The 23,341-nt window shown below is 32.5% G+C and overlaps 4 protein-coding genes across 4 annotated transcripts; 2 read left to right on the top strand and 2 right to left on the bottom strand.

Annotated features, from left to right (window-relative positions):
- The first annotated feature begins 3,308 nt into the window (after nt 1-3,308).
- LOC128194668 (BTB/POZ domain-containing protein DOT3-like) lies at nt 3,309-5,923 on the top strand. The gene is made up of 2 exons (XM_052870229.1): nt 3,309-3,452; nt 5,300-5,923. The coding sequence occupies exons 1-2, from the start codon at nt 3,309-3,311 to the stop codon at nt 5,921-5,923; spliced, it is 768 nt and encodes a 255-aa protein (XP_052726189.1).
- Nucleotides 5,924-8,838: 2,915 nt separating this feature from the next.
- LOC108333735 (non-specific lipid-transfer protein 8) lies at nt 8,839-10,214 on the top strand. Its single transcript, XM_017569211.2, has 2 exons — nt 8,839-9,463; nt 9,967-10,214. Exons 1-2 carry the CDS (start codon nt 9,069-9,071, stop codon nt 9,974-9,976), a joined length of 405 nt encoding a protein of 134 aa, XP_017424700.1. The 5' UTR covers nt 8,839-9,068; the 3' UTR covers nt 9,977-10,214.
- A 4,243-nt stretch (nt 10,215-14,457) lies between these two features.
- Nucleotides 14,458-17,866, bottom strand: LOC108334272 (uncharacterized). The gene is made up of 7 exons (XM_017570026.2): nt 17,319-17,866; nt 16,857-16,943; nt 16,466-16,720; nt 15,881-16,045; nt 15,686-15,739; nt 15,443-15,589; nt 14,458-15,175 (listed from the first exon to the last, which is right to left on the bottom strand). The coding sequence occupies exons 1-7, from the start codon at nt 17,478-17,480 to the stop codon at nt 14,798-14,800; spliced, it is 1,248 nt and encodes a 415-aa protein (XP_017425515.1). The 5' UTR covers nt 17,481-17,866; the 3' UTR covers nt 14,458-14,797.
- A 1,962-nt stretch (nt 17,867-19,828) lies between these two features.
- On the bottom strand, nt 19,829-22,881 carry LOC128194667 (uncharacterized). Its single transcript, XM_052870228.1, has 4 exons — nt 21,133-22,881; nt 20,826-21,049; nt 20,473-20,730; nt 19,829-20,285 (listed from the first exon to the last, which is right to left on the bottom strand). The coding sequence occupies exons 1-4, from the start codon at nt 22,879-22,881 to the stop codon at nt 19,829-19,831; spliced, it is 2,688 nt and encodes an 895-aa protein (XP_052726188.1).
- Between the last annotated feature and the right edge of the window lie 460 nt (nt 22,882-23,341).

Below are 23,341 nucleotides of genomic sequence, written 5' to 3'. Positions count from 1 at the left end.
TATAATTTTTTTTTTGGATGGTAATGATTCCTACCCATCATAGTATTTTGGCTCAAATTTATAAATTAATCTTTCTCGAGTATACAAAATTATTAAGAAACTCTTTCTAAAATTTGAAACTCTTCTTCCACTGAGTTTAAGAATTGATTTCTAGATATACACCTAAAAAATCAAACATTCGACTATATATTTAAAGAAAATATCACAATAACGATAACGAAGAATATGTAAAAACAGTTAGAAGGTTAAATAAAAAGATAACTATATTATTATAAATTATTTGACGATGAGTCTTTTATTTTTAAATCCAATGATTTGACGAGCCATTTCATTTGACATGATATTTTTATAAACTATTATTTATATTTTTTACATTTATGTACTTATGAATTATTATTTACATATTTAGAAAAATAATTTAAATTTTTTTATCCGATAAAGCCAAATCAACCAGTCAATAATCATATCAGTGCAGCTTGAATTTGACATGAAAATATAATCCAAATTTTATACATTACTTTGCAAGTTTAACCAAATTAGATATAAACTACTAAACGTGAAAATTTGTATAAAACGATTCATTCGCCTTCTCATATACACATTATATATCACAAGTTATTGGTGTTAATGGGTCCTCATATATAACATTTCAGGTTTGAGCTTAAATTATTTGTAATATATACACTATCTTGTATTTATCCAAATTAAATTTTGTACCACATTATATAGTGTGTTTCTGTTGTAGGTTATTGTTATCTCCTTTAACTTGAAAAGATCCAAATAGTAAGATTTGTGTCCCTTTCTAAAGTGCATGTCGTTAGGAAGAGATGATACATTTGTCTGTGCTTTAAGGTTTCTTTCGTTATTGAATATTGTTTCCGATGTTGATTAGTATGTAACAATGTTGTATTGAAAAAAACTAGAAAAGTGGTCCATATATATTGTAAGATTCTTTCTTCTTCTCTTTTTGTAAATTATTTTACGGATCTATCGTTTTCTTCACATTAATTTTCCATTTTTGTTGTCTTTGAACTTATAGCTTTTCTGGGTATGTCATTTTCTTTGGATCCACACGATCACGAAAAAGTTACAAGGTCACGAGAAACTCCATTAACAAATTAGGAGGCTAAATAGAAGCACGTATTGGATAGGATTGTCATAAATATAAGTGCATGTAGTTAAAGATAACGTGAAACTTGAAAGGTAATGTTCAAAGAATGTACACAATGCAGGGATCTCAAGCTTCTTCATCTCTAATTTTTTTGACATTTTTCTTCAGTTTGATTTTAGTAGTTTAATTGTCTTCTAGTTATTCTTTAATTTAAGAACATATACATTTAACATAGATTAGAAAGTTGATGCTAATAAGTAAAAGGCGACACTTAATAGGTATAATAATTGAATATGGACTTTGTTTCACATGTGACTTTGAATCTAAAGGTCAACATAGGCCAATGGTCGAGACTTGTTGATTGAGTTGAGTCCACCTAAGTTTAAGGTCAATGTTAAGACAAAATCATCTATACGTCTAAATGCTTTTATGTTTTGAAGTTTAACCGAATAACATTAAACGGAATAAGAAGTTAAAAAGATCATAAGAGGAAACATAGACTTAGGCTCAAGAATCTCCAACATAGAAAAACTTTAGGAAAACCCTTAGGATTTTAGAAAACACAAAAACACCTAAATGAAATACTCAGACGTAGTGTTAAACGACTGATATGGCAAAACGTCTAAGAGAGTTTCACTAAACACATAAGATTACTATACCTAAGGAGTATTCAGTTAAACTCTCGGGAAAACGAAAAAGCGTCAAGACACTGTCTTCGACAAAAACTCTCTAAAAGCCTAAAACTTGAAATGCAAAAGAAAACATAACATGCTAAACGTTGTTGCTCTGAAAAGGCGAAATAAAAAAAAGCATTTACATTAGTCTAAACGGTACCATGAGCTAAACTGCTACTTCGTCCAACGATGAAGTTCTTTCTCAAAGTTTGGTATCTTTAGAAGAAAACCTTAATTGTTAAACGTTACATCAATGGTAGGAACTAAAAAACAATTTGTTGTTTTGAGCAAGAATTAAAGGACATTAAATATTTAATGTTCAAAAACAACAAAAGTGATAAGATAAGACATATTTGCTCCATGCACAATCTACTCTATTCTTGGCAGATAACCTACTTTACACACATCCACATACTTCATTTTAAAAATTAGAAGTGGAGGTTAGAGACAAAAGAGATAATCACGGAGTACAACCTACTTCAAACAAAGAACTGAACAAATAAGTCTGCTTTGACAAATTGACTTTAACCAACAGCTGTTGTGGATGAAGAAAGAGAAGACACAAGAATCAAGACCAAGAGTTGAGTCTAACGAACATTTCTCCAAGGACCTATATATAAAAGATCATTCAAATAAAGAATCAAGAGAATAACATACAATGCAAATATTCATCCTTAGAGAAATGTTCAAAAGAAAAGCATAAAAAGAGCTTAAGAAAAGAAAACATCTAAGCAGAAAAAGAGAAAAGAAGTCAAGCAATACTCTCGAGCTTCATTGTAATATTGGCTTACTGTTGTAAGAAAGAGAGAAAGAGAAAAGAGAGAAACACCTGCGAGTGTTTAGACTGTATTGTATTGTATTCACATCCTCTCTGTGAGAGTAATAGTCTGAATGACTTGTTGAACTCAATTGAGCTAAAGAAATCTAGACAAGGTTGTCTAGTACCAAGACTGGTGCGAATACTCATCCAGATTAGGATAATAGGAGGTTATGTCATTGACTAAGAAGACCAGGAGTGGTGAGAATAATCATCCAGTCTAAGGTAACAGAAGGTTATTCACTAATTGAAAATCAGGAGTGGTACGAATACTCAATTGTAATCTTCTTGAAGATTATAGACCCTCTGTAGAGGAAACTGGACGTAGCTCATTTAGAGTGAACCAATATAAAAATATTTGTGCATTTGTTGTCTGTCTCTTGTCTAAACGCTTCTCTTATAAAACATGTAGTTGCATTTATATTTTTAAACAAAGGAACCTTCCGCTCTAAACATTTCTTATTCAAATGAGGAACTTCTTCCAAACGCTGCAGTATACGTTCTAAATAGCATGTTAAAAGCAACTATCTTTTATAATCATTTATAAGGTTGAGGTTCCAAAATTCGACGAACATGCTATATTAGAAGGGTTATGAAAAAAAAATTTCCATTAACAGTATTCAACCTCCCTTCTAGTGTTTTTAGGCACTTCAATCAAGATGTGTGCCTACGTTGATGGTCCAGACATGTTGGAACGAAGGTTGAGATGAGATGCCGTGAGCTGAAGGTTGAGATGAGTAGGATCGAGTCCAAGGTTGAGAGGTGTTTTCTTGGATTGAAGGATGAAACAAATCATCCAGAGTTAAAATTCAAGTTTAGGTTTCAGAATCGAAGGGGTCGAGCCAAGTTGGTGAGAGACAAAGTTTAACCGAGTTGGCCTAAACCAATCTTCGAGTCAAGTTGACCCAAACCAAAGATTGAGATAAGTATATCTTATAGCGTTTGTGAGGCAAAGACTTGGTCATATATAATAACTCATGTTTAATATGCATAGATGCAACATTATACTCTTTAGCGACTTCCTTTAGTGCGTTATCATCAATAAACATAATTATGATGCATAAATTGACATGTTATCCTCACTTCTTAAAGCATCAATACAACCTTGTTGAACCAAGATAGCCTTTATATTGATTATTCATAATCCAAACCCGTTCAACCCAAAAAACCTTTTTATACTGGTTAAAAAAGACTTTTTATATTGATTTTAAAACCAGTATAGAAGCAGGGGATATATAAAGTATTGACTTTTTATACCGATTTCAGAATCAGTATAGAAAATGTCACTTTCTATACCCGTTAAATCAACCTCATCATAACCTAAACTTTTCTTCCAATTCTAATTTCTTCATAACAACTCATACACAAGCATCCCAAATTCACATAATCCATTATCTTCATCAACAAAAAACGATAAGCATTGTGTATAAATCGTTGTAGTCATAGGCACCACTCCAACTATGCTTCACCATGTGAAATTGTTGCACTACGTATGAATGTGCATCACGAGCCACGCTGAATGCGAGCTCCACCACGCCTAAAGAATATTTACTACCACAAACAACATACGAAACCAAATCACCTCGCGCGATGCTGCAAAACGCGACCTCATGAGATCTTTAACGTGCCAACAACCCTCATTGAAGAACGTGGCACCTCCATGCGCGTGACAATGTATTCTTTTCATATATGGTTCATAGTGTGTCAGATGATGAAGAAGAATATAAAGGTTAGGAATTTGGGAACCCTTTGTTTACAAATAAAAAAATAAGAAATTACTTTCTATACCAGTTATAATTAGAACCAGTATAGAAATATATTTTATAGGCTTAATTGCTTGCTTTGTCCCAGTTTTGTTGAAGTGTGTCAAGTTCGTTCATCTTTTTAAAAAAGTTGCAATTTTGTCCACACGTGGTTTAAAAGTGTCAATTGCATCCAAACATAGAAAAATTTGCCTCAATTAAGTCCCTTCCGTTAAATAGGCACAAACGGCGTTAACTTTTTTTTCTCTCTCTTCTGTTCTTCTGAATATAGTAACTTTTTGTCAATACACCCTCTAATATTTTATGTGCATCAAGAGTTGAAGAGAGAAGGTTTAATCATTTAATTATTGAAAAGTTGGAGAGAGAAGGTTTTTTTCGGTCAACATTTACAAAAATTGAAACAAATTATTAATAAATAATAATATTTGATGTTTTGAAAGCTTTGTGTACGAAACTACTCATATTATCTTTATTATATTATTAAAATGATTAAAAAATTATTTTTATTCATATTTTTCTAATAATTATTTAATAGATTAAATATATTTTTTTATTTTTAATTTTTTTTAAAACTATATTTAATTTTTAAATCAAATTATATATTATTTGAACCTTATATTTTAGGGTTAAATATGTTTTTAGTCCCTAAACTATTGGCCGTTTCTGGTTTTCATCCCTCTTTCAAAGTAAGGTACAATTTGGTCCTCATTCTTTTCGAAACTTTGGTTTTAGTCCTCGAAAACTAACACCGTTAAAAATGTGCTGACGTGGCTAACGGTAGACTGACACACGACTTTTTTTTCGAGTGTTTCTCACCTTTTCTCCCCTTCTTTCTCTTCCTGAATTCACGTTCCCCTTGCCTTAATCATTATATGTGTTAGCTTCTTTACTGTAACATGATTACGTACTTTGATAACGTTTTCTGTAACCACAGTACCCCTTGATATCGAAGTGCGGCTACATAGGACGATTGGAGATTCAGCCTTTCATCTCAAATTCTGGCAAAGCTCTGAAGCTTGAAAACTTCCCAGGTGGGTCTGAAACATTTGAAACAGTTCTTAAGTTCTGTTATGGCCTCCTAGTAGACTTCAGCCCAGATAACATAGCTGCACTAAGATGTGCATCAGAGTTCCTAGAGATGACCAAAGAACTAGAAGATGGAAATCTAATTTCCAAGACTGAAGCTTTCCTCACCTTTGTTGTGCTTTCTTCATGGAAAGACACTATCACTGTTCTGAAATCTTGTGAAAACCTATCTCCATGGGCTGAAAACCTCCAAATTGTAAGAAGATGTTGCGACTCCATTGCGTGGAAGGCTTCTAAAGATGATCACACAAGTGAGGATGCAGCGCCAAATCAAGAAAGCTGGTGGTTCAATGATGTGGCCACCTTCCGCATTGATCATTTTATAAGAATCATTTCTGCAATAAGGGCAAAAGGAACCAGAGCAGAGATCATCGGTAAGTGTATCATAGAATATGCCAAGAAATGGCTGCCAGGAATGGATGTGGAGATAGAAGGGCTAAGAGGATATGGGCATGAAAAGTATAACCTATAGTTCAGTATTTTTAGTGGGAAGAAGAAAGAGAGCAGTGGGCACAGCAAGGAGCAAAAGACAATTATTGAAACCCTGATAAGCATTATTCCTCCTCAGCCAGATGCAGTCTCATGTAAGTTCATGTTGCAGTTGCTAAAGATGGCCATGATGTATTCTGTCTCACCAGCTCTCGCAACAGAACTTGAAAAGAGAGTGAGTATGTTGTTGGAAGACGCTGAGGAGAAAATGTGAGAAACACTTGAAAAAAAAAGTCGTGTGTCAGTCTACCGTTAGCCATGTCAGCACATTTTTAACGGTGTTAGTTTTCGAGGACTAAAACAAAAGTTTCGAAAAGAATGATGATCAAATTGTACCTTATTTTGAAAGAGGGACGAAAACCAGAAACGACCAATAGTTTAGGGACTAAAAACATATTTAACCCTATATTTTATTATAGGAATATGAAATACCTTGTCAATAGATAAATGTGACGTTTGTTACGGAAAGATATTTTATATAATTTTTATAAAATACAAAAGGGTAAAAAATAACATAATTTAACTAAGCTGGAAATTTACTTTTTAAAATAATTTGAGAATAAAAATTATATTAATTTTAATAAATATAATTTCTCAAAGCTTGTATTTACAAATTTTGAGGTTAAAAATAAAATTTTTATACAATTCTTTGCTTTTTAAATGGTTGTATTTAAAAAATTTGAGATTAAAAATAGCTTTCATGGACGGTATTTATTTTACAATATCCAAAATATATTTTATAATCTATTTTAATTTATAATAAAATATAATTTGTTTACTAAAATTTTAACATATATATTACTTTAGGTTAAAATGTAAAAAAAAAGTCATTAAAATATTATTAATATATTAAATTAAAAATATTATTAATATATTTAAATATATCCTTTGAAAAATCTCTAGGTAAAATTAAACAAAATACTACGATCTTTATAAATTTTAGTATACCTAAATTTTTTATATTTTATTTTTTTTATGACATATTTGTTATCAGATTTAATAATAAAGTATATAAAATTATAATTTATTATAAAAATAATTATTAATATAATTGATTGTTGTACCAACCAAAGGATAAGTAATGTGAACATAATCCAAAGATAAAAGGACATTAATAGCACTGAGAAAGACGGACACGTTGCATAGAGGAGCAGAGGAGAGAGATAAAAGTTAACGTCGTTTCTGTGTACTTAATGGAAGAGACTTGATTAAGGCAAATTTTACTAACTTTGTACAAAATTGACAATTTTAAACCACATGTGGTCGAAATAGTAACTTTTTTAAAAGAGGGGACGAGTTTGACACGCTTCAACCAAACTGGGAACAAACCAAGCAATTAAGCTTATTTTTTATTACAAAAATATCATTGGGTCCACTTTCTATATCGATTATAATTAGAATCAGTATAGAAATTTTTCTTATTTATTACAAAAATGTCATTGTGTCCACTTTATATACTTGTTATAACTAGATCTGGTATAGAAAATTTTCTTCTTTATTATAAAAATGTCACCCACTTTCTATATTTATTATAATTATAACAAGTATAAATAATGTTATCTTATTTACACCACCTTTTATATTTGGTAGATTATATCCGGTATAGTATTATAACTACAATCGATATAAAAAGTGTTATTTTATTTACAGTTATACCACCACACTACTTTTTATATCTGTATATGATAACTTGTATAAATAATCATTATAAAAAGTGACTTTTGTACCAGTAATGATGTCAATATTGGATTATTTTCATGGAAGTCTTTGAGTGGGAGAATGTTTCCTTAGAAAATCATCCGAAAATCTTTACCTTTTCGTTTCTATTACTTTAGTACTTGGAAAAATGAAGAAAAGGATATTATTTTTTTTCCTTTAAACTAACCAATTTTGTTTCTTTTATTTACTTATGCTTACTTATATTATTATTATGATTCCCAATCATTTTCAACTTGTTACAAATATAAAACAATTCAAAGAATATATATATATATATATATATATATATATATATATATATATATATATATATATATATATATATATATAATTAAAAGTGTTCCTTTTAATATTTAGACGAGACAAAAAAAAAATTATTCATAAATAAATTCGTAGATGTTTTTTATAAGTCTTTTAAAATTTAATTTTTAACTTTTACATAAGTTAAATTTTAATTTTTTTAATACTACAATTTTTTTATTTACCTTCTAAGCATATCAGACTTAAAAATAACACACGTACACACACGTACAAGCTTCGTAACATAATTTGAAGGTATAAATTAAACTTCAACCCTAAGAGGTTCACACAAAAAAAGTCTTTGCCACAATATATTTAATCATAAGAATAAATCAGTCACATCCCTGTTAATGATATGATAATGCTTTAGAGTACTTGAACAATCAACAACGATGGATTGGAATATATATATATATATATATATATATATATATATATATATATATATATATATATATATATATATATATATATTGAAGGAAAAATGAAAATAATAATAAAGGACACAAACCTAAAAGTGTGATAAGTTTCAATCAGACAAAAAATTGTGAATAATTATGCAAATGGTGAACAGCCAAGCAAATGCATGTATCAAAAGCAGTGATTGGTGATAGCAAGAGCCTCTGAGATAAACTGATGTAAATTATGAATATTATATAATGTATGGTTGAGATATCCAATTGAGGGCCCTATTGCTGCAAACAATGAAAACACATTTCAGAGCCACATAATGATCCTGTGATAATAACTTGCACATGATTTTGTTCATGAATAGAGAAACTGTCACTGTTATCAACAAAGTTGTTAGGGTGACACCACTCACAAGGTTTACTTCCATCAAAATTAATGGTTTTTATAAGCAGGTTAAGTGATCAAACTCCTGCATGAAATGGAAATCATAAAAGAAAAATAACCCTTTCCTCCAATGAACTTTCAGATGGCTATTTTACTTGTTGAAACTGAGCAAACCCTCCTTCACCACACTTCCACCTAACCTAGAATATCAAAAAGACAAGTTTCTTCTTTCTTGCACTCGTTAGTCAAATCCATATCCTTACTTGCAGATTTCAGCTTAACTTTGAAGCTCTATAAATGGTGAAAGGGAAACAATGCAGATTCATAGCAGCATAAGCATCACCATTATTAATTATAATCTGTTTTCAGCAATCATGAAGTTCTCAGGAGAATTTGCTGCCCTTGTGCTTCTGATCCTTGTTGTTTCAACTTCAGAGGCTGCAATTTCATGCAGTGATGTGATCAAGGACTTGAGGCCTTGTGTGAGCTACTTGGTGAGTGGCAGTGGACCGCCACCTCCTGCATGTTGCTCAGGAGCCAAGGCTCTTGCGTCAGCTGCATCAACAACAGAGGATAAGAAAACTGCTTGTAACTGCATCAAATCCACTGCCAAGAGTATCAGCATAAACTCACAATTGGCTCAGGCTCTTCCAGGAAACTGTGGAATAACCCTTCCTGTGTCTATCTCCCCCAATGCAGATTGTTCCAAGTAACATTCATTTATAGCCTTCACATAAAACCAATGTTCACAAGAAAACAAGACAAAACACTCTTTAATTGGCACAACCTTTTCAGAAAAACATTATCAGACAATTTTACCTGCATGATGCCATTTGTAGAAGCTTTTCATATGATTTCTTCAACTTTTCGTTTTTAATTTATGAAAATGTTCATTTTAATTTGCAAAGAATCTCTCGTTTCATTTGTTTTTTCTTACTTTATACTAAAAATACTTCTGAAAAAGCTTGTTTAGTACAGAATTATTATTTTTAATAATTTTATTATTACTTTGTGAGTGTATCAAATAATGAGTGAAATTTGGTGACTTTTTTTAATAACTTTTAAATATTAATGAAAAGTCTGGGTTTATTTTCTTCATTCACCCTTATTTTCATACATTTTTTACCCTGTGGGAAACTTTTTACACTCGAATTAAATTACTTGTTTTCTTTTTAATTGATTTTATTAATTATTTGGTACAATTTTTGGCAGGGTTGGTTGAAACTTGGAATTGGAGTTTGCTGCAAGCATGCTCAACATTTTTTCTTCTACGTATATGTATGGGAACTTATCATATATTATGTAATAAACAGGAATCTACCTACGTGGATTTCGTCATTCATCACTGATTACATGTTTTTTTTTTTTGTTTTTAATATGTTGTTTGAATGTTGTTTCCAATCTACCTTGATTGTAGAGCACTTTTTATTTAAAGTTCACAAATGTTGATTTGCTATCTATTTGAAGAACATTGTTTAAGGTTATTTGGATGACAATAACAATATTCAAAATTCAAAATAAATAAAAAGAAGGTGCATGCTATGAATAAAATATAATAGTGTATGCTTTGGAAACCATTCAAATCAATCTAAACTAACCTTAACCTGGATCTAATATCATTCATTTAAAAGGTTCTAAAGATTAATTATGATAAACACCAAAAAAGTTTTAGTTAACTATGGTCAAATAGCACAATATTCACTGTGGTCATTATTAGTTTCTGATTCACTAATTCAACTAATTCAAAAAAACTCACGCCAAGACGAAAAAAATATGCATGACGATATTGTTAGTTTTTGTTCTAATTATTTTAAATATTGAATTTGAGATTATTTTCAATTAATTGATAGAATATATTTTTTAATATGAGATATATATGAGATTAATTCTTCCATGGTAATCAAAACACACTAAAAAAAAGCATTGCTCGTTCTTTACTTTTGGTTTGTCAAAGACATTATTTGTGGTTGACTCCAACTCAAATACGTGTTAGGCACTATCTCCATTAGGCACGTTATTAAATATATACATTTTCCAACCTAGATTGTAAATTTAAATTTTCATATTATAAGATCATCTTTAATCCATACAACATTTCATTTTATAAGATTATGTTTAATCCATACGAAGTCATAGGTGATTGATAATTTATAAATAAATGTAAATTATGTTATAGGCCATTACTTGGTTCAGTGTCATATATTTTTAAAAAGTATATTTTAAGACAATCATGTATTAATAGTAAATTCTTAACTTAATAATATAATATCTAGCAATATATTTTTTATTATATTAAATATATTATAAATTATATTTAAATTATAAAAATATACTTCTTAATCGTATGACTTAACTATATATATATATATATATATATATATATATATATATATATATATATATATATATATATATATATATATATATATATATATATATATATATATATATATATATATATATATATATATATATATATATAAAATGCTAAGATTAATATATCATGTCAACAAAATTGATACAAATGTATCCCCTACAATTACCATATATATAATTGAAATTCACAAAAATTAAGTTTATCAAAATTTTGGAGAGAATAAAAGTAGAAATATATCTGAAAATCAAAGCCTTATCCTTTTAGCATAATTGGCGTTCCTAACTTGGATATGTTTGAAAAACTTGTTGAATGGGACAACAACTAATCATTAATTATTTATGTATTGATGGACAGCTCTATGGCACACAACATGGACTCACATCACATGTGGCATCAATTCACGCTTTGACTTCAAAAACTAACATTTGGGTAAAAAGGGTTTTGCAATGAGCAATTTACCCTAACTCACCATCAAGCACATTAATGGATTCATTATGAGAAATTGACTCCTAAGTGTTACTTGCACCAACCTTTATAGGAATCTAAATTAAACACTATGGTGTTCCATTTTCAATCTTCTTCCCAAACACCATTAATGTATCACTATTTCTCCAAAGAAAAAACACAACCTAGGTTTGAAAGGACATGTGATCTCACTTCAATTATGAAGAGATACCTTCTTTCTAGGGCTCGTAGACCTTTGCTAAAAAACTATGCCATTTAATAAACATATATGTGTATATGTGTAGGAGACATACTTATATATATAGAACATTTGCTTCAGGAGAAATTAAGCTGAAGGAATAATAACAAACATTTTTAAATTTCATCTACCATTTAATTCAATGGATAGAGAAAACATAAGGGGAAAATGTAAGAGTAAAATTTATATCCTTCCATTCCTTTTTTTTTCTTTTTTACAAGAGAGGGGATTTAACATGAATGAACAACAATTTAATTAAGTGTGCCAGTAATAATGAACTTAGACTTTTTTTTTATTAAAAGTCAAGAAGAAAAATTCCACCATAATCAATTAAATTCTTTGATGAAGATTAATTATATATTAAAAAAATATGATAAAGTGTAGACTCATAAAATTATGAAAAATTGTTTATCAAAATTATTAATAATAATAATAATTTATAAATTTCTTATATAAAATTATTTATGGAAGTTTGTAAATGAATTTGAACACTCCAAGTATTTCTGGATCAAATATATTATTTTACCGATAAAAAAAATAAAACTATTTTCTACTGCTCATATATTCATATTTTCTTCACTAAATTTTATTTCAACAGCGCTTCATGATAAAACAAAAAAACAAATAAGACTTACCTATTTATAGAAACCTTATATTATTCAAAACCTTAACTTACTCGTGAAAATCATAAGATATAAGATTTAATCATTACTATTAACTATATATAATTGGTCACGTAATTATAATCTTGATTATTTATTTTAATTGCATGATTAAGGTTAACTTTGTAGCTCTCTAACAGAAGGTCTTTTTGATACGAAATTTTCCATCAGCATTATGATTGGATTAATTATGCAATCATGACAAGTGATAGAACTTTCACATCTCTTTGCAATATCATTATTTGGTTTTTTAAAGAAAGGAAAAGATGGAATCTTTTTATAAAGCTATTAAACCCAATTGAAAAAAAAGTATCTTTTCCGATTTCTCTCCTTCATGTAAAGCTGAAACATAATTAACGGGACTTAACAAGAGGTTTAACAACCAGTCACAATAAAGAAAAAACAAGAACTTCAACAAACATAATAAAAGAAAACACTAATGACGTATTTCAATTCAAGTTATTATATTTTAAATTGTGTCATTTTACCCTTATCTTAACCAAACGTATGCGGTGGAGAGTTAATTTTTAAATCATACGACAAAAAAGACATAATAATTGAACTTAAAAGCCATGCTTTTCAAAATTGGGGTGGACTTAACATTGAGTACACTTCATGAGCATTATACAAATTCATATAAAAATTACCATATGATTAATGATGGGGTATTCGTTTTAATTAGTTCACAATATGTTTTTTGTTCTTGATTGATTACAAAATTTGCATTGGAACTCCAAAGACGTCTATTTTTGTAATGGAAGTTTATATATTTTATTCCATTAAGAAAAAAGAAAATAAACAAAATAAACAATGAATTAACTCTTCAAATGAAAACCCTTATTCTAATTTTCTAAAACAATTGATATGAAAAGCATGGACATAAACCAACAACAATGAAATCATCTTAAATTGAAGCTGAATGCATGAATAAAATAATAGTCAAATGTAATTCAACTATAAAAAGAATTTGATAAAACGGATATGTATAATTGTTTTGACAAAGTTAATTGAATTGTAATATATTGTAAGTAAACTTAATCAAAGTTTAGTCAAAATAGTTATATTTATAAGCAATTTATTTTTAAGAACTAAATTAAAAAATAATAATTTTTCAAATAACTGAAATTTTCTAATTCAATTCAGTTCGATATAAACACGATTTATTACAATTTCTGAACAGCCCTTTAAATAAATATGTTTGAACACAATTTTTCAATAAGAGAAAACACTTGATTTATTATATAAGACTTAATTGAGCTATAATGAGAGTGTAAAATACTTTTTTTATCCAATCATTCATTAACAATAAACTAAAAAAGAGTATTAATTTTTATAATTGATTGACAATATAAAAAACTTCACTCTGATAGTATTACTCTATAGAACAATCTCTTTGTATATACTTAGTAGATAAATCATAAAGCTTTTCCCCTAGTTGTATACATGTATATATAATGCTACTTTCTTAAAGGGTCAAATAAATATAAATATATGAATAAATTAAGGGTAAGTGATAAAGAGGTGGGTGCATAACCAACCACAAGGGTGGCTTTTATGAAAGAAAATGCTAGCTTGCCACACTAACATACAATCCAATCTCATATATGGGTCCATCTATATCAGCATCACAATAAGGAGATAACGCGTTTCTTCACATCTTTTTTCTCTTTTTCTAAGCTCTTCTATAGTCTAGGATAATTGATGTGAAGTATATTCCAATTATAAAAACATAAACTTTAATGCCATAAATTGTCCACAAAGATGTGAAGTGACTAAATTAGACTACTCTTGAACTGCATAATCACATGTGTGCATGTATCTCTCATTTTTTTTTTCTTTCTTTCCACCATTACTTTCTTCAATTAAAAAGCCACCCACTTAGGTTAGGTCACAAGCAAGAGCATAAACATAAACAAATGTCCTTATTGAGACAGCTTTTCACTGACGAAACATGGCAGTAATTAAAATAAAAAAATACAGTCTCCATGTACCATAACAGAATATTCTGTTCACATTCACAACTCAGCCTTCACAGCTCCAGAGAGAGGAGCAAACAAAAACAACAAATATATATATATATATAAACAGGAAAACCAATGAAGAAACTTGTTTCTTGTAAATCTAAGAAACTCACTGCCTTTTTCTCCAACAATTTTTTGGAGACTTTGAAGGATCAAGAGCTTCATTATACACCACAACTCTAAGTTGTACCACAAGTTACTAAAACAGCTAAACTAGACAAAAAGAACACCTACTCATCCTTTTTTTTTCTTTTCAGTTTTCTTTGCTTGACATGAATGATCAAGGGCAATTGGGGTTTCTACCAGGACCACCATAATAGAAGTAGTTACCCCAATCTCCGGCACTGCCAGTTTGAACATTGTAGCAGCTATCTTGCTCAGTGTAAGTGCCAAGATCCTTTGGAGCTCTAAGCTTGTTGTTACCATCAACAACCTGAATGTTCTTGAAGTAACTAGCCTTGCCAAAACCTTCCTCAGGGAAATGGCCACTTCCCATTTGAGTTGAGGTGTGTTGGCCATCAGATTCAGAGTTCACAACCTCTCCCCCCCACTCAATCATTGAGGCACTGTCAGAAAGGTACGAGAATAGAGGAGCTGGCCAGTATCCCATAACATGATCACTTCCAAACTGCATCCACCAGTTACCCTCTTTGGGGTCCTACATACACATTGGTTTTCCATAATAGACAACATCAGATGACTTTCTTCCATGTTATTAAATTCATGGACCCCTAAAACAATGTAGCATTCAGATATAATGAAGTGTGTGTCAGAGATTCTCTCAATTTATAATTGACTAGTGTGGTCTGCAAAAACCAACGGTAGCAATATACTAATGGTAGTGTTTGTTGAGTGCTGGGCATATTTTCATGCCAGAATGTCCAATATCAAGAGATAATATATAAAAAAGGATATAAAAATGTACCTTCCAGACCAGGATGCTGATATCATATTGGGAAGAGCTATACTTGGAAAGAGGGGAGATGCTTGCTCCTAGAGCTATATCACTGTTAATTTGAATAAAGCCAGAGCAAAGGAGATTATAACAACCAGTAGCTTGATATGCATCACTCTGTCATGGTGGTGGAACAATTGAATCAAGTGAATAAGAAACACAAAAGTAATTAGAGGAAAGGACAAAATTTGAGTGCTTGAATTGATAACTTACTGTCCAATAAGTGAAGAGTCTAGTGTTGTTGTCTCCATACAAATCAGGGCTGACCTGATGACCAGAACAGAAAAAGAAAGAAAAAACACAAATTGGAAATTAGAAGGAAGGTGATAAATCTAATCTTTATGAGGATGCTGAATTTGAAAACATTTGCAGACAGAAGATGACAATGGAGAAAAAATTTAATAATACCTGCCAACCTGCTTCAATGCTGTTGAGATCTTGACCAAAAGAGCCACCCAGAATCCACATTTGAGACAGGCTAAATTCATTGGGTTGTTGAATTTTTGGGTCCCAAACGTTTATGGTTGCCTTGGCTCCATAATACTTATCCCCCTCCACATAAGCTATGGCATGCTAAATGCTCCAAAAAGATCAAAGGAATAAAGAAAAATACACAAAATCAGGAGAAATCAATAAATAAGTAACCAGCTTTTATCTTTTGCTCCCATACTATCTTGTTTTTCCTTTTGCATAAAAAGAAGACCTAATATGGTACGTAGTTTACAACTTTTTCTATCTTCTTTTGCATAGAAAAGAGGGCCAATATAGTAAACAGTTTTTCTTTTTTAATTTTCCTTTTATTGGTCATAGAAATGAAATACATGAGAAATGAGGGTAGTTTTGCTCAGTAATTAGCAGTAGATTAAACTAGCTTCTTCTTTTGTATGTATATTCACAGGTTCCCTCCTTTGAAGGTTTGTACACACTCTCAACCTCCCAATTAAACTGGCTGTTACTGCATTACAAGTATCATGCATGGTAGAGCAGCAGTACCTGGTGGCCACTCTGACTGATGAGGTCTGGTAGAGGTTTTGCTGGCTTTGGCTGAGGGAAGCTCCTTACCTTCTTCTTTCCAAATTGTTGAATAGAGCTTGCCCTTAATATTTCATTCTTTGAGGTCCTTCTGACAGGAATTGTTCCTTGAGGGCACCTTCCATTTTGGTGCCACAGCTGAGTAATAGGCTTCGAATTTGAAGAGACTTTGCTCTCCCCAAAAGGGTGCCCTTCAGGATGGAAATTTGGTTTCATCTGCATCAACAACCCGTGATTGTTTGAAATTCAAGTTTGAACCAAAGGAAAGAGAAAGAAAAATGGAGCTAACCAGGGAAAGAATTTTGAATTATAGAATGAAAAGGCACTAGATAAGAAAAGTAAAATTCTTCACCTGAATCTTGTGATTTTTGAGGTGAGGGTGATCCAAAGCTGGCTGGTGTGAGACATGGACACAGTCAATAATATCTCCATCAGGACTCTGCTTTCACAACAACAGAAATGCAAATTATAAAGAATTATGCTCATGGATGTGCACAGAAAGCAAATGAACGAAACCAAATTACACTACAATTCCTAGGAAAACCAAGGGAAAAAAAGTGCCACTAAAAAGCAAACATAGATTCTGCTCAAAATTCAAGAACAAGTGAAAGAGACTAAAAGAAGTCCCCCAGGTGAGACAACAGGAGCATCCAGAATTAAAGTTCCTTTCACCCAAAAAGGTCCATTGTTGTGGAAACACCAATTAGAAAAACAGTTAAGCAATCAGTGAAAAGTGGAAGAGGCAAAAGAGAAAAAAAGTCATAGCAGAATTAAGAAAGAAAAGAAAACAAGCTCTGTCTTTCTCTCTCTATACCTTGATGGACCTTACGGGAGGCCTATTCAAGTTCTTCAATTGCTTCTGAACCTCAAGCTTCTGACTTGAATCAGCAAAAGCCAAAGGCACCACCACCACCAACATGTAAAGAAACAACAACACAACCTTCCCCATTGCAGCAACCTTCCTAACCAAAAGCATTCAACTCAACGAGAAATCTCAAAGTGGGTTTCTAAGACTCCCTATAGAACCCAAAGGGTAATCAAAAACCATAAAAGATTTATAGCGCACACACAAGACCAAGAGGAACCAATTAAATGGCCTTAAAACTATGATGGGTTGTTTTCTTGTTAATAAAAAGGCCAATCTTTTTTCTCTTCCCTTTTTATATATATTTTTTTAAAAAAATTGGAGTCTTTGATTCTCTCTCCCTACCCTTCACCCAACTTTGCTGCTTATCCTGCGCACCCCACCACCAACCGCAACAAGCAGCACCACCCTTTGCTGCACACAAAATACAAACAAAAAAATGTGCTTGACACCTTTGACAGGGTTGAGTAAGAGAGGGGCCCTTAAAATTCCCCTCCTTGGGGGTTCCTTATTTGTAGCTTTGTTCCTCACAAGCCTACAAAATACACTGCCGACGCTTTCAAGGGAAAAGAGAAGGGCATTATGGGAACTCATGACCAAAGCAAAAAGTCTTTTATGGAAATGCATGGTCGTGTTCTATCAGAAAATAGAGGTTCCACTACTCACAGTGCTAAGAGAGAGAAAAGAGTGTTAGTTCCCGCTACAATGGACCAACTATCTTCACTTCTGGAATTACCATTTTGCCCCTTAGGGTCACGGGATTGAAAATTGAATTCCAATTTTCCTTTCTCGCTGTTTTTGTTGTTTTGCTTTGCCTCTGCTCCAACCTGTAGCTGTGGAAGAAGATAAAGGGTGGAAGTGGGAATAATCGAATTCTTTTTTGTTTCCATTGTAATAACAAGATTACTTCAAATATTCATATGTTTTGTTTTCTTCATATGATTATCCAAACAAATGACTATAGTAGGGCGAAGTTAAATTTTATACGTTTAATTTAATTCGAAGTTTTACATAGTATTTTAACTCTTCTAATTTTAGTTCGTCTTTTAAATTTAAAATCAATATCAATATGGTAATGACTATGCATATTTCCTTTGTCCGAAAAATTTGTTGGTAAATAAAATATAGGTTTAAACCCTCCCTTTGTCCTCAAGTTTGTATGGAAATCTCATTTGGATCCTCAAGTTTTCATCTGTCTCAATTGGATCATATTTTTTGTAAAAGTGAGCACATTGTACCATAACCGTTAAGTGGTGTGAGACGGCGTTAAATTGATGTGAGCTGGATTTTTTCATTTACCGACGTGGCATTGTGCACTAAAATTGACTGTTTGTTGTGTTTTATCCATGTAGGCTACGAAGCCCTAACATTTAAGGGCATCCCCTCTCATCCAAAGTATATTTTCGTGTTAGGGAAGGAGAGGAGGAACGTCTTTCGTGTTTCGTCTTGGTGAAGCAGAGCTGCTGTCTTACGTCTTGGGCAAGCACTGTTGAGGTGGTGGTAAGGATGTCTCGTTCATCTTCCTCTTGCAAATGTTTGGGTTCGCATGCAACGCAGTAGTGGCAGTGTTAGGAGCTTCGATGGAAACCCAAGATGCCTCTGTGGTCACAGTGCAGTGTTTCGTATTGCGAGAACCCCTAAAAACAAGGGGAAAAAATTCTGGGGTTGCCCTAACTTCAAGGTCAGTTTGATATAACCATAAATCTATGTCTATTTATTTGGGTTTTGACGAAGGAGTGCGTGTTGTTGTTGAACAGGGTGGGAGTGGAGAATTGGTTGGTTGCAACTTCTTCAAGTGGTGCATTGACGAAGGAAATGAAGGAAAATGGCTGAATGTAGAAGAAAGGACTGATAGTGAAAGAAATGAAGAAGTGGGTGTGATGAGCATGGAAGACAGTGTGTTGCAAATGGAAGGAAAATATTGTCAAAAGATCAGACTGGGTTTTATAGAGAAAAGTTTAGTTAAGTTGGATAAGTGGTTTAAATTGTTAGTGGGGATGATCTTTGTCATATTTGTTTTGAATGTAATTGTATTAGCAATGTTGGTGAAAGTTGGTTGATGCTGTGTCATCTGTGATCAGACTTGAAACTTGGCTTATATGTAATGTGTGTTTTATTAATGTTGGTGAGTTATTACAGTGATAATGTGTGTCATTTAATTTCATTTAATTGTATTGTTACTTTAAGTGGAATAATGATAAAGCAAAATCATGACTAAGTGGAATAATGAGAAACATGATAAAGTAATGACCAATAAAGTTGATGAGTGCAAAATTGGGCAGTAATCACTTTCTGATAACCACAAACATTGTCTTAGATGATAACAGAAGCTGTTCAAAATGATAACAACATTGTCTTACATATCCAAAATACATCATAACAATACATTTGCACAGACTGTGTTCAAAATGATAGAGCAAACATTTGCTACAAAATATAAATAAGTTCAGTACATTAGATCATTCATCAGATAAAGGCATAGTTGTTTGGTGACTAATAGGAACATGTGTTGCTGGAGGTTGGGTGACTTGTACAGATTGGGCTGTAGGAACCTCTACTGTTAGAGGTCTTTGTGGACAGCCTTTTCTGTTGTGTCCAAGTTCTTTGCAGATGGCACATGTTTTCCTCTGCCCACCCTTTCTTAATTCACTGTTATTCTTCTTCAACTCCCAATCCTCTAGTCTTCGTTTCTTCTTGGGCCTTCCTGGCATTGTCCTCTTCTTTGGTGGTAATATATCTGCATAGGGTGTAACATCCCAGACATGTTGTCCATTGATAGGGTTAATTATTGTGTTGTAAGTCTCTTCATAAGTAGACTTCCTAAACCAGTGGCCAATGTATTCTTCTGCATTTATATTCAAAAATTTCATTGCAGTGATGGCATGAGTACACGGAATGCCAGTAATTGCCCATTTTCTACATGTGCAGTCCATGGTGTCAACATTCACAACAAATTACTGACCAAATTCTGAAAGATGTTTCACTTCAAATAATTTTTCTCTTGACCACCTATATGTAATACACAATTCAAAACACAATTAGATGGATCACTATAAATGGAAAGAAAGTTAACATGAATGGAAACACACATCATAAAAGTTACCTTGGTAACCAATATCTAGTTAACCAGGACTCCTTCTGAAATCTGTTAAAAACCTTGGGGCAGATTGAACCTTGATATGATGTGATCTTTGTCCTGTTGGCAGCCCATCTCTTCATTATGTAAACCCTTATGTCTTCTAACATGCTAATAATAGGCTTAGACCTACTATCAACTAGCACACTATTAAAGCTCTCACACATGTTGTTCACAAGAGTGTCACATTGTGATCTAGATGTGAATCTAGATCTTGACCAAAACCTGGGATAAGTGAATATAACTAGTCAAGTATGTGTCATGGCAAGCAAATATTGAAATATTTATAAGAGTTAATAATTAGAAGACTTAATGCATACCTAGGTGGGATGGCAAGCAGATATTTAAATGCGTCTAAATTTATGTCTCTAATATTCCTCATTTCAGTCTCCCATTGTTGTGGGTGTGTTGCTGTTGCTGCCCGCCACATGAGACGTTTAAGGTTTTTTCCAGGAAATTTTTTTCTGAAGTTTGAATATAAATGCCTAACACAAAATCTTTGTTCTACACCAGGTAGAAGATCTTGGATTGCTGGCAAAAGACCCTGACATATTCAACATATTGTAATTAACATTTGTTTAATGAAGATATTCAGTTATATGTACAACATATTGAACATTCACTGACCTTTTGTTGGTCTGAAATAAATGTGCATCCTGCACATACAGCTGCCCCACCAAGGTCCTCAATAAGGTGCTCCAAGAACCAAGTCCAGGAGTCTTTGTTTTCTACCTCAACAATAGCATATGCTATGGGCATCATTTGATCGTTTCCATCTCTTCCCACTGCTGTTAGTAACTCCCCTCCATACTTGCTTTTCAGAAAGCATCCATCCAAGCCAATAATAGGTCTACAACAAATGAAGCTATCCTTGCATGCCTTCAAGCATGCATAAAATCTTTGGAATATGACCTCACCATTACTGTTATCAACTTTAATTTGTACTGTTGTTCCTGGATTTGTTTTCAGCAACTCATGACCATAATCGTGAAGTCTTCTATATTGATCCTTGAATGATCCTTCAACCTTATCTCTTGCCATTGCTCTTGCCCTAAACACCATATTTCTTGAAATTCCTACATTCCATTTCCTAGTAACTTTGTCCCTAATGTCCATGACCTTCATTGTAGGATTTTCTCTCACAGTTTTCTCCATCCTTTCACTCAACCACTTTGAAGTCATCAACTTTACATTGAAATCTCTACTACAGTTGTGAACATCAAACACTTTTCTCAGTTGCCATGCACTGACATCAGTCCTAAAGGAACAATACGCATACCATTTACAATTTCCTCTTCCACCCAAGCACTTGACAGAAATCCTTTTCTTGTCATTCTTAATAAATTTTAAACTTCTCCCATTACTTAGTGCATAAGTCCTTATGGCATCTGTGAATTCATTTTTCTCAGTAAAATAGGTTCCTACTTCCCATTTATAACCCACCAAAGTTTTAGGCATACTAAAAGTGGGAAACCTTATCTTAGTCCTCACATGATTGTCCTCACTATCTGATCCACTAAACAACTCCTCTGATAACCACTCATTGTCAGACAACCCACACATATCATCAATAAATTCATTATATGTTGACCGTTCAGACTCAAGTAAGGCACTGGAAGCTTGTTCTCCCACATTTCCTTTAGAAGTCCCAATGTCACAATGCACGCTAACATCAATTAGACTTCCTTCACTGCTATCTACATCTTCATCCTCAGTCTCTGCCTGATGTGCATCACCCTCACTGTCTTCTACATCATCATCCTCTCCATAATCCTCTAGCTCAAAATCATCTACATCATGTACCTCAGCTTCCTCTACATGATGGATCTCAACATCCTCATGGACATCACTATGATCCTGACCATCACCCTCACCCTCACCCTCAACCATTTTTGTACCACCATCACTATGATCCTCACCATTACCCTCACCCTCACCCTCAACCCTTTTTGTACCAACATCACTATGATCCTCACCATCACCCTCATACCCATCACCTTCACCCTCATGAGCATCATCCTCACCCTCAACCATTTTTCTTCCTACTGCAGTATGATCCAGACCATCACCATCCTGGGCATCCCCCTCACCCTCCACCATTTCTGTTCCAAGCTGACCATCACGAATAACCTCAACCTCAACCTCCTCCACTTGTCTTGCAACATCACCTTCATCATCAACTTGACCACCAACCCAATCAATCATTTCTATTATTTCTGGTTCCATCATATTATGAACCACATACAGATGAACTTCATCATTTAACCTAGCAATGTTCAACATGTGCATGGCACCCCTATCATCAGTTAATAATTCTAACCTATCTGGGTGCACAGACTGACCTCTTAAACCGTACCATAATTCTTTGATGTTCATATGACCTAATTCTTTGACTGACGCTACTATGCCAAAATAGCTCAACAAGTCTGGATCACAAGACCATTCTGCTCTCTCCTTCAAATTTTAACTTCCCATTATCATCACTCACAAAATTTCCAGAATGGTGGACCACCACCTTAATACGTTCCTCATCCATATCAACAACTTGCTTTTATAACCTGTACATTATGGGGGTTAACAACTGTTTCGAATATTACAGTGCTACCACTACGGAAACACTCACTCACTAACTAAACACTCACACCGACAAAGACAGGGGGACAGGGAACAAAGTAACATCCCCACTAACGAAACACTCATAGACAAGGGACCACTACAACTGATAAACAATTCAACAAACAAAATTCGGGACCACAATGTGTAAACTACAATGTAACAATTGAACATGCAAAATGGGGACCACAAATCATTATAAAAATTCATACAGACCAAGACA

Source organism: Vigna angularis, chromosome 11, assembly GCF_016808095.1.
Source record: "Vigna angularis cultivar LongXiaoDou No.4 chromosome 11, ASM1680809v1, whole genome shotgun sequence".
Classification (NCBI taxonomy): domain Eukaryota; kingdom Viridiplantae; phylum Streptophyta; class Magnoliopsida; order Fabales; family Fabaceae; genus Vigna; species Vigna angularis.
Note: the sequence above shows the minus strand (reverse complement) of the source record. Positions and strands in the feature narration are given on the sequence as shown.

Excerpts from the sequence above, each read along its gene's own strand:
- LOC108334272 (XM_017570026.2), bottom strand. The coding sequence starts at position 17,480 with ATGCTTTTGGTTAGGAAGGTTGCTGCAATGGGGAAGGTTGTGTTGTTG. Across the intron at positions 16,721-16,856 it reads TCAAAAATCACAAGATTCAG|ATGAAACCAAATTTCCATCC; the intron begins GTGAAGAATTTT and ends TTGTTGATGCAG. Across the intron at positions 15,740-15,880 it reads GCATTGAAGCAGGTTGGCAG|GTCAGCCCTGATTTGTATGG; the intron begins GTATTATTAAAT and ends TCTGGTCATCAG.
- LOC128194668 (XM_052870229.1), top strand. The coding sequence starts at position 3,309 with ATGAGATGCCGTGAGCTGAAGGTTGAGATGAGTAGGATCGAGTCCAAG. Across the intron at positions 3,453-5,299 it reads GAAGGGGTCGAGCCAAGTTG|TACCCCTTGATATCGAAGTG; the intron begins GTGAGAGACAAA and ends CTGTAACCACAG.
- LOC128194667 (XM_052870228.1), bottom strand. The coding sequence starts at position 22,881 with ATGAACATCAAAGAATTATGGTACGGTTTAAGAGGTCAGTCTGTGCAC. Across the intron at positions 21,050-21,132 it reads TTATTTCAGACCAACAAAAG|GGTCTTTTGCCAGCAATCCA; the intron begins GTCAGTGAATGT and ends TGAATATGTCAG. Across the intron at positions 20,731-20,825 it reads CTGCTTGCCATCCCACCTAG|GTTTTGGTCAAGATCTAGAT; the intron begins GTATGCATTAAG and ends CACTTATCCCAG.
- LOC108333735 (XM_017569211.2), top strand. The coding sequence starts at position 9,069 with ATGCAGATTCATAGCAGCATAAGCATCACCATTATTAATTATAATCTG.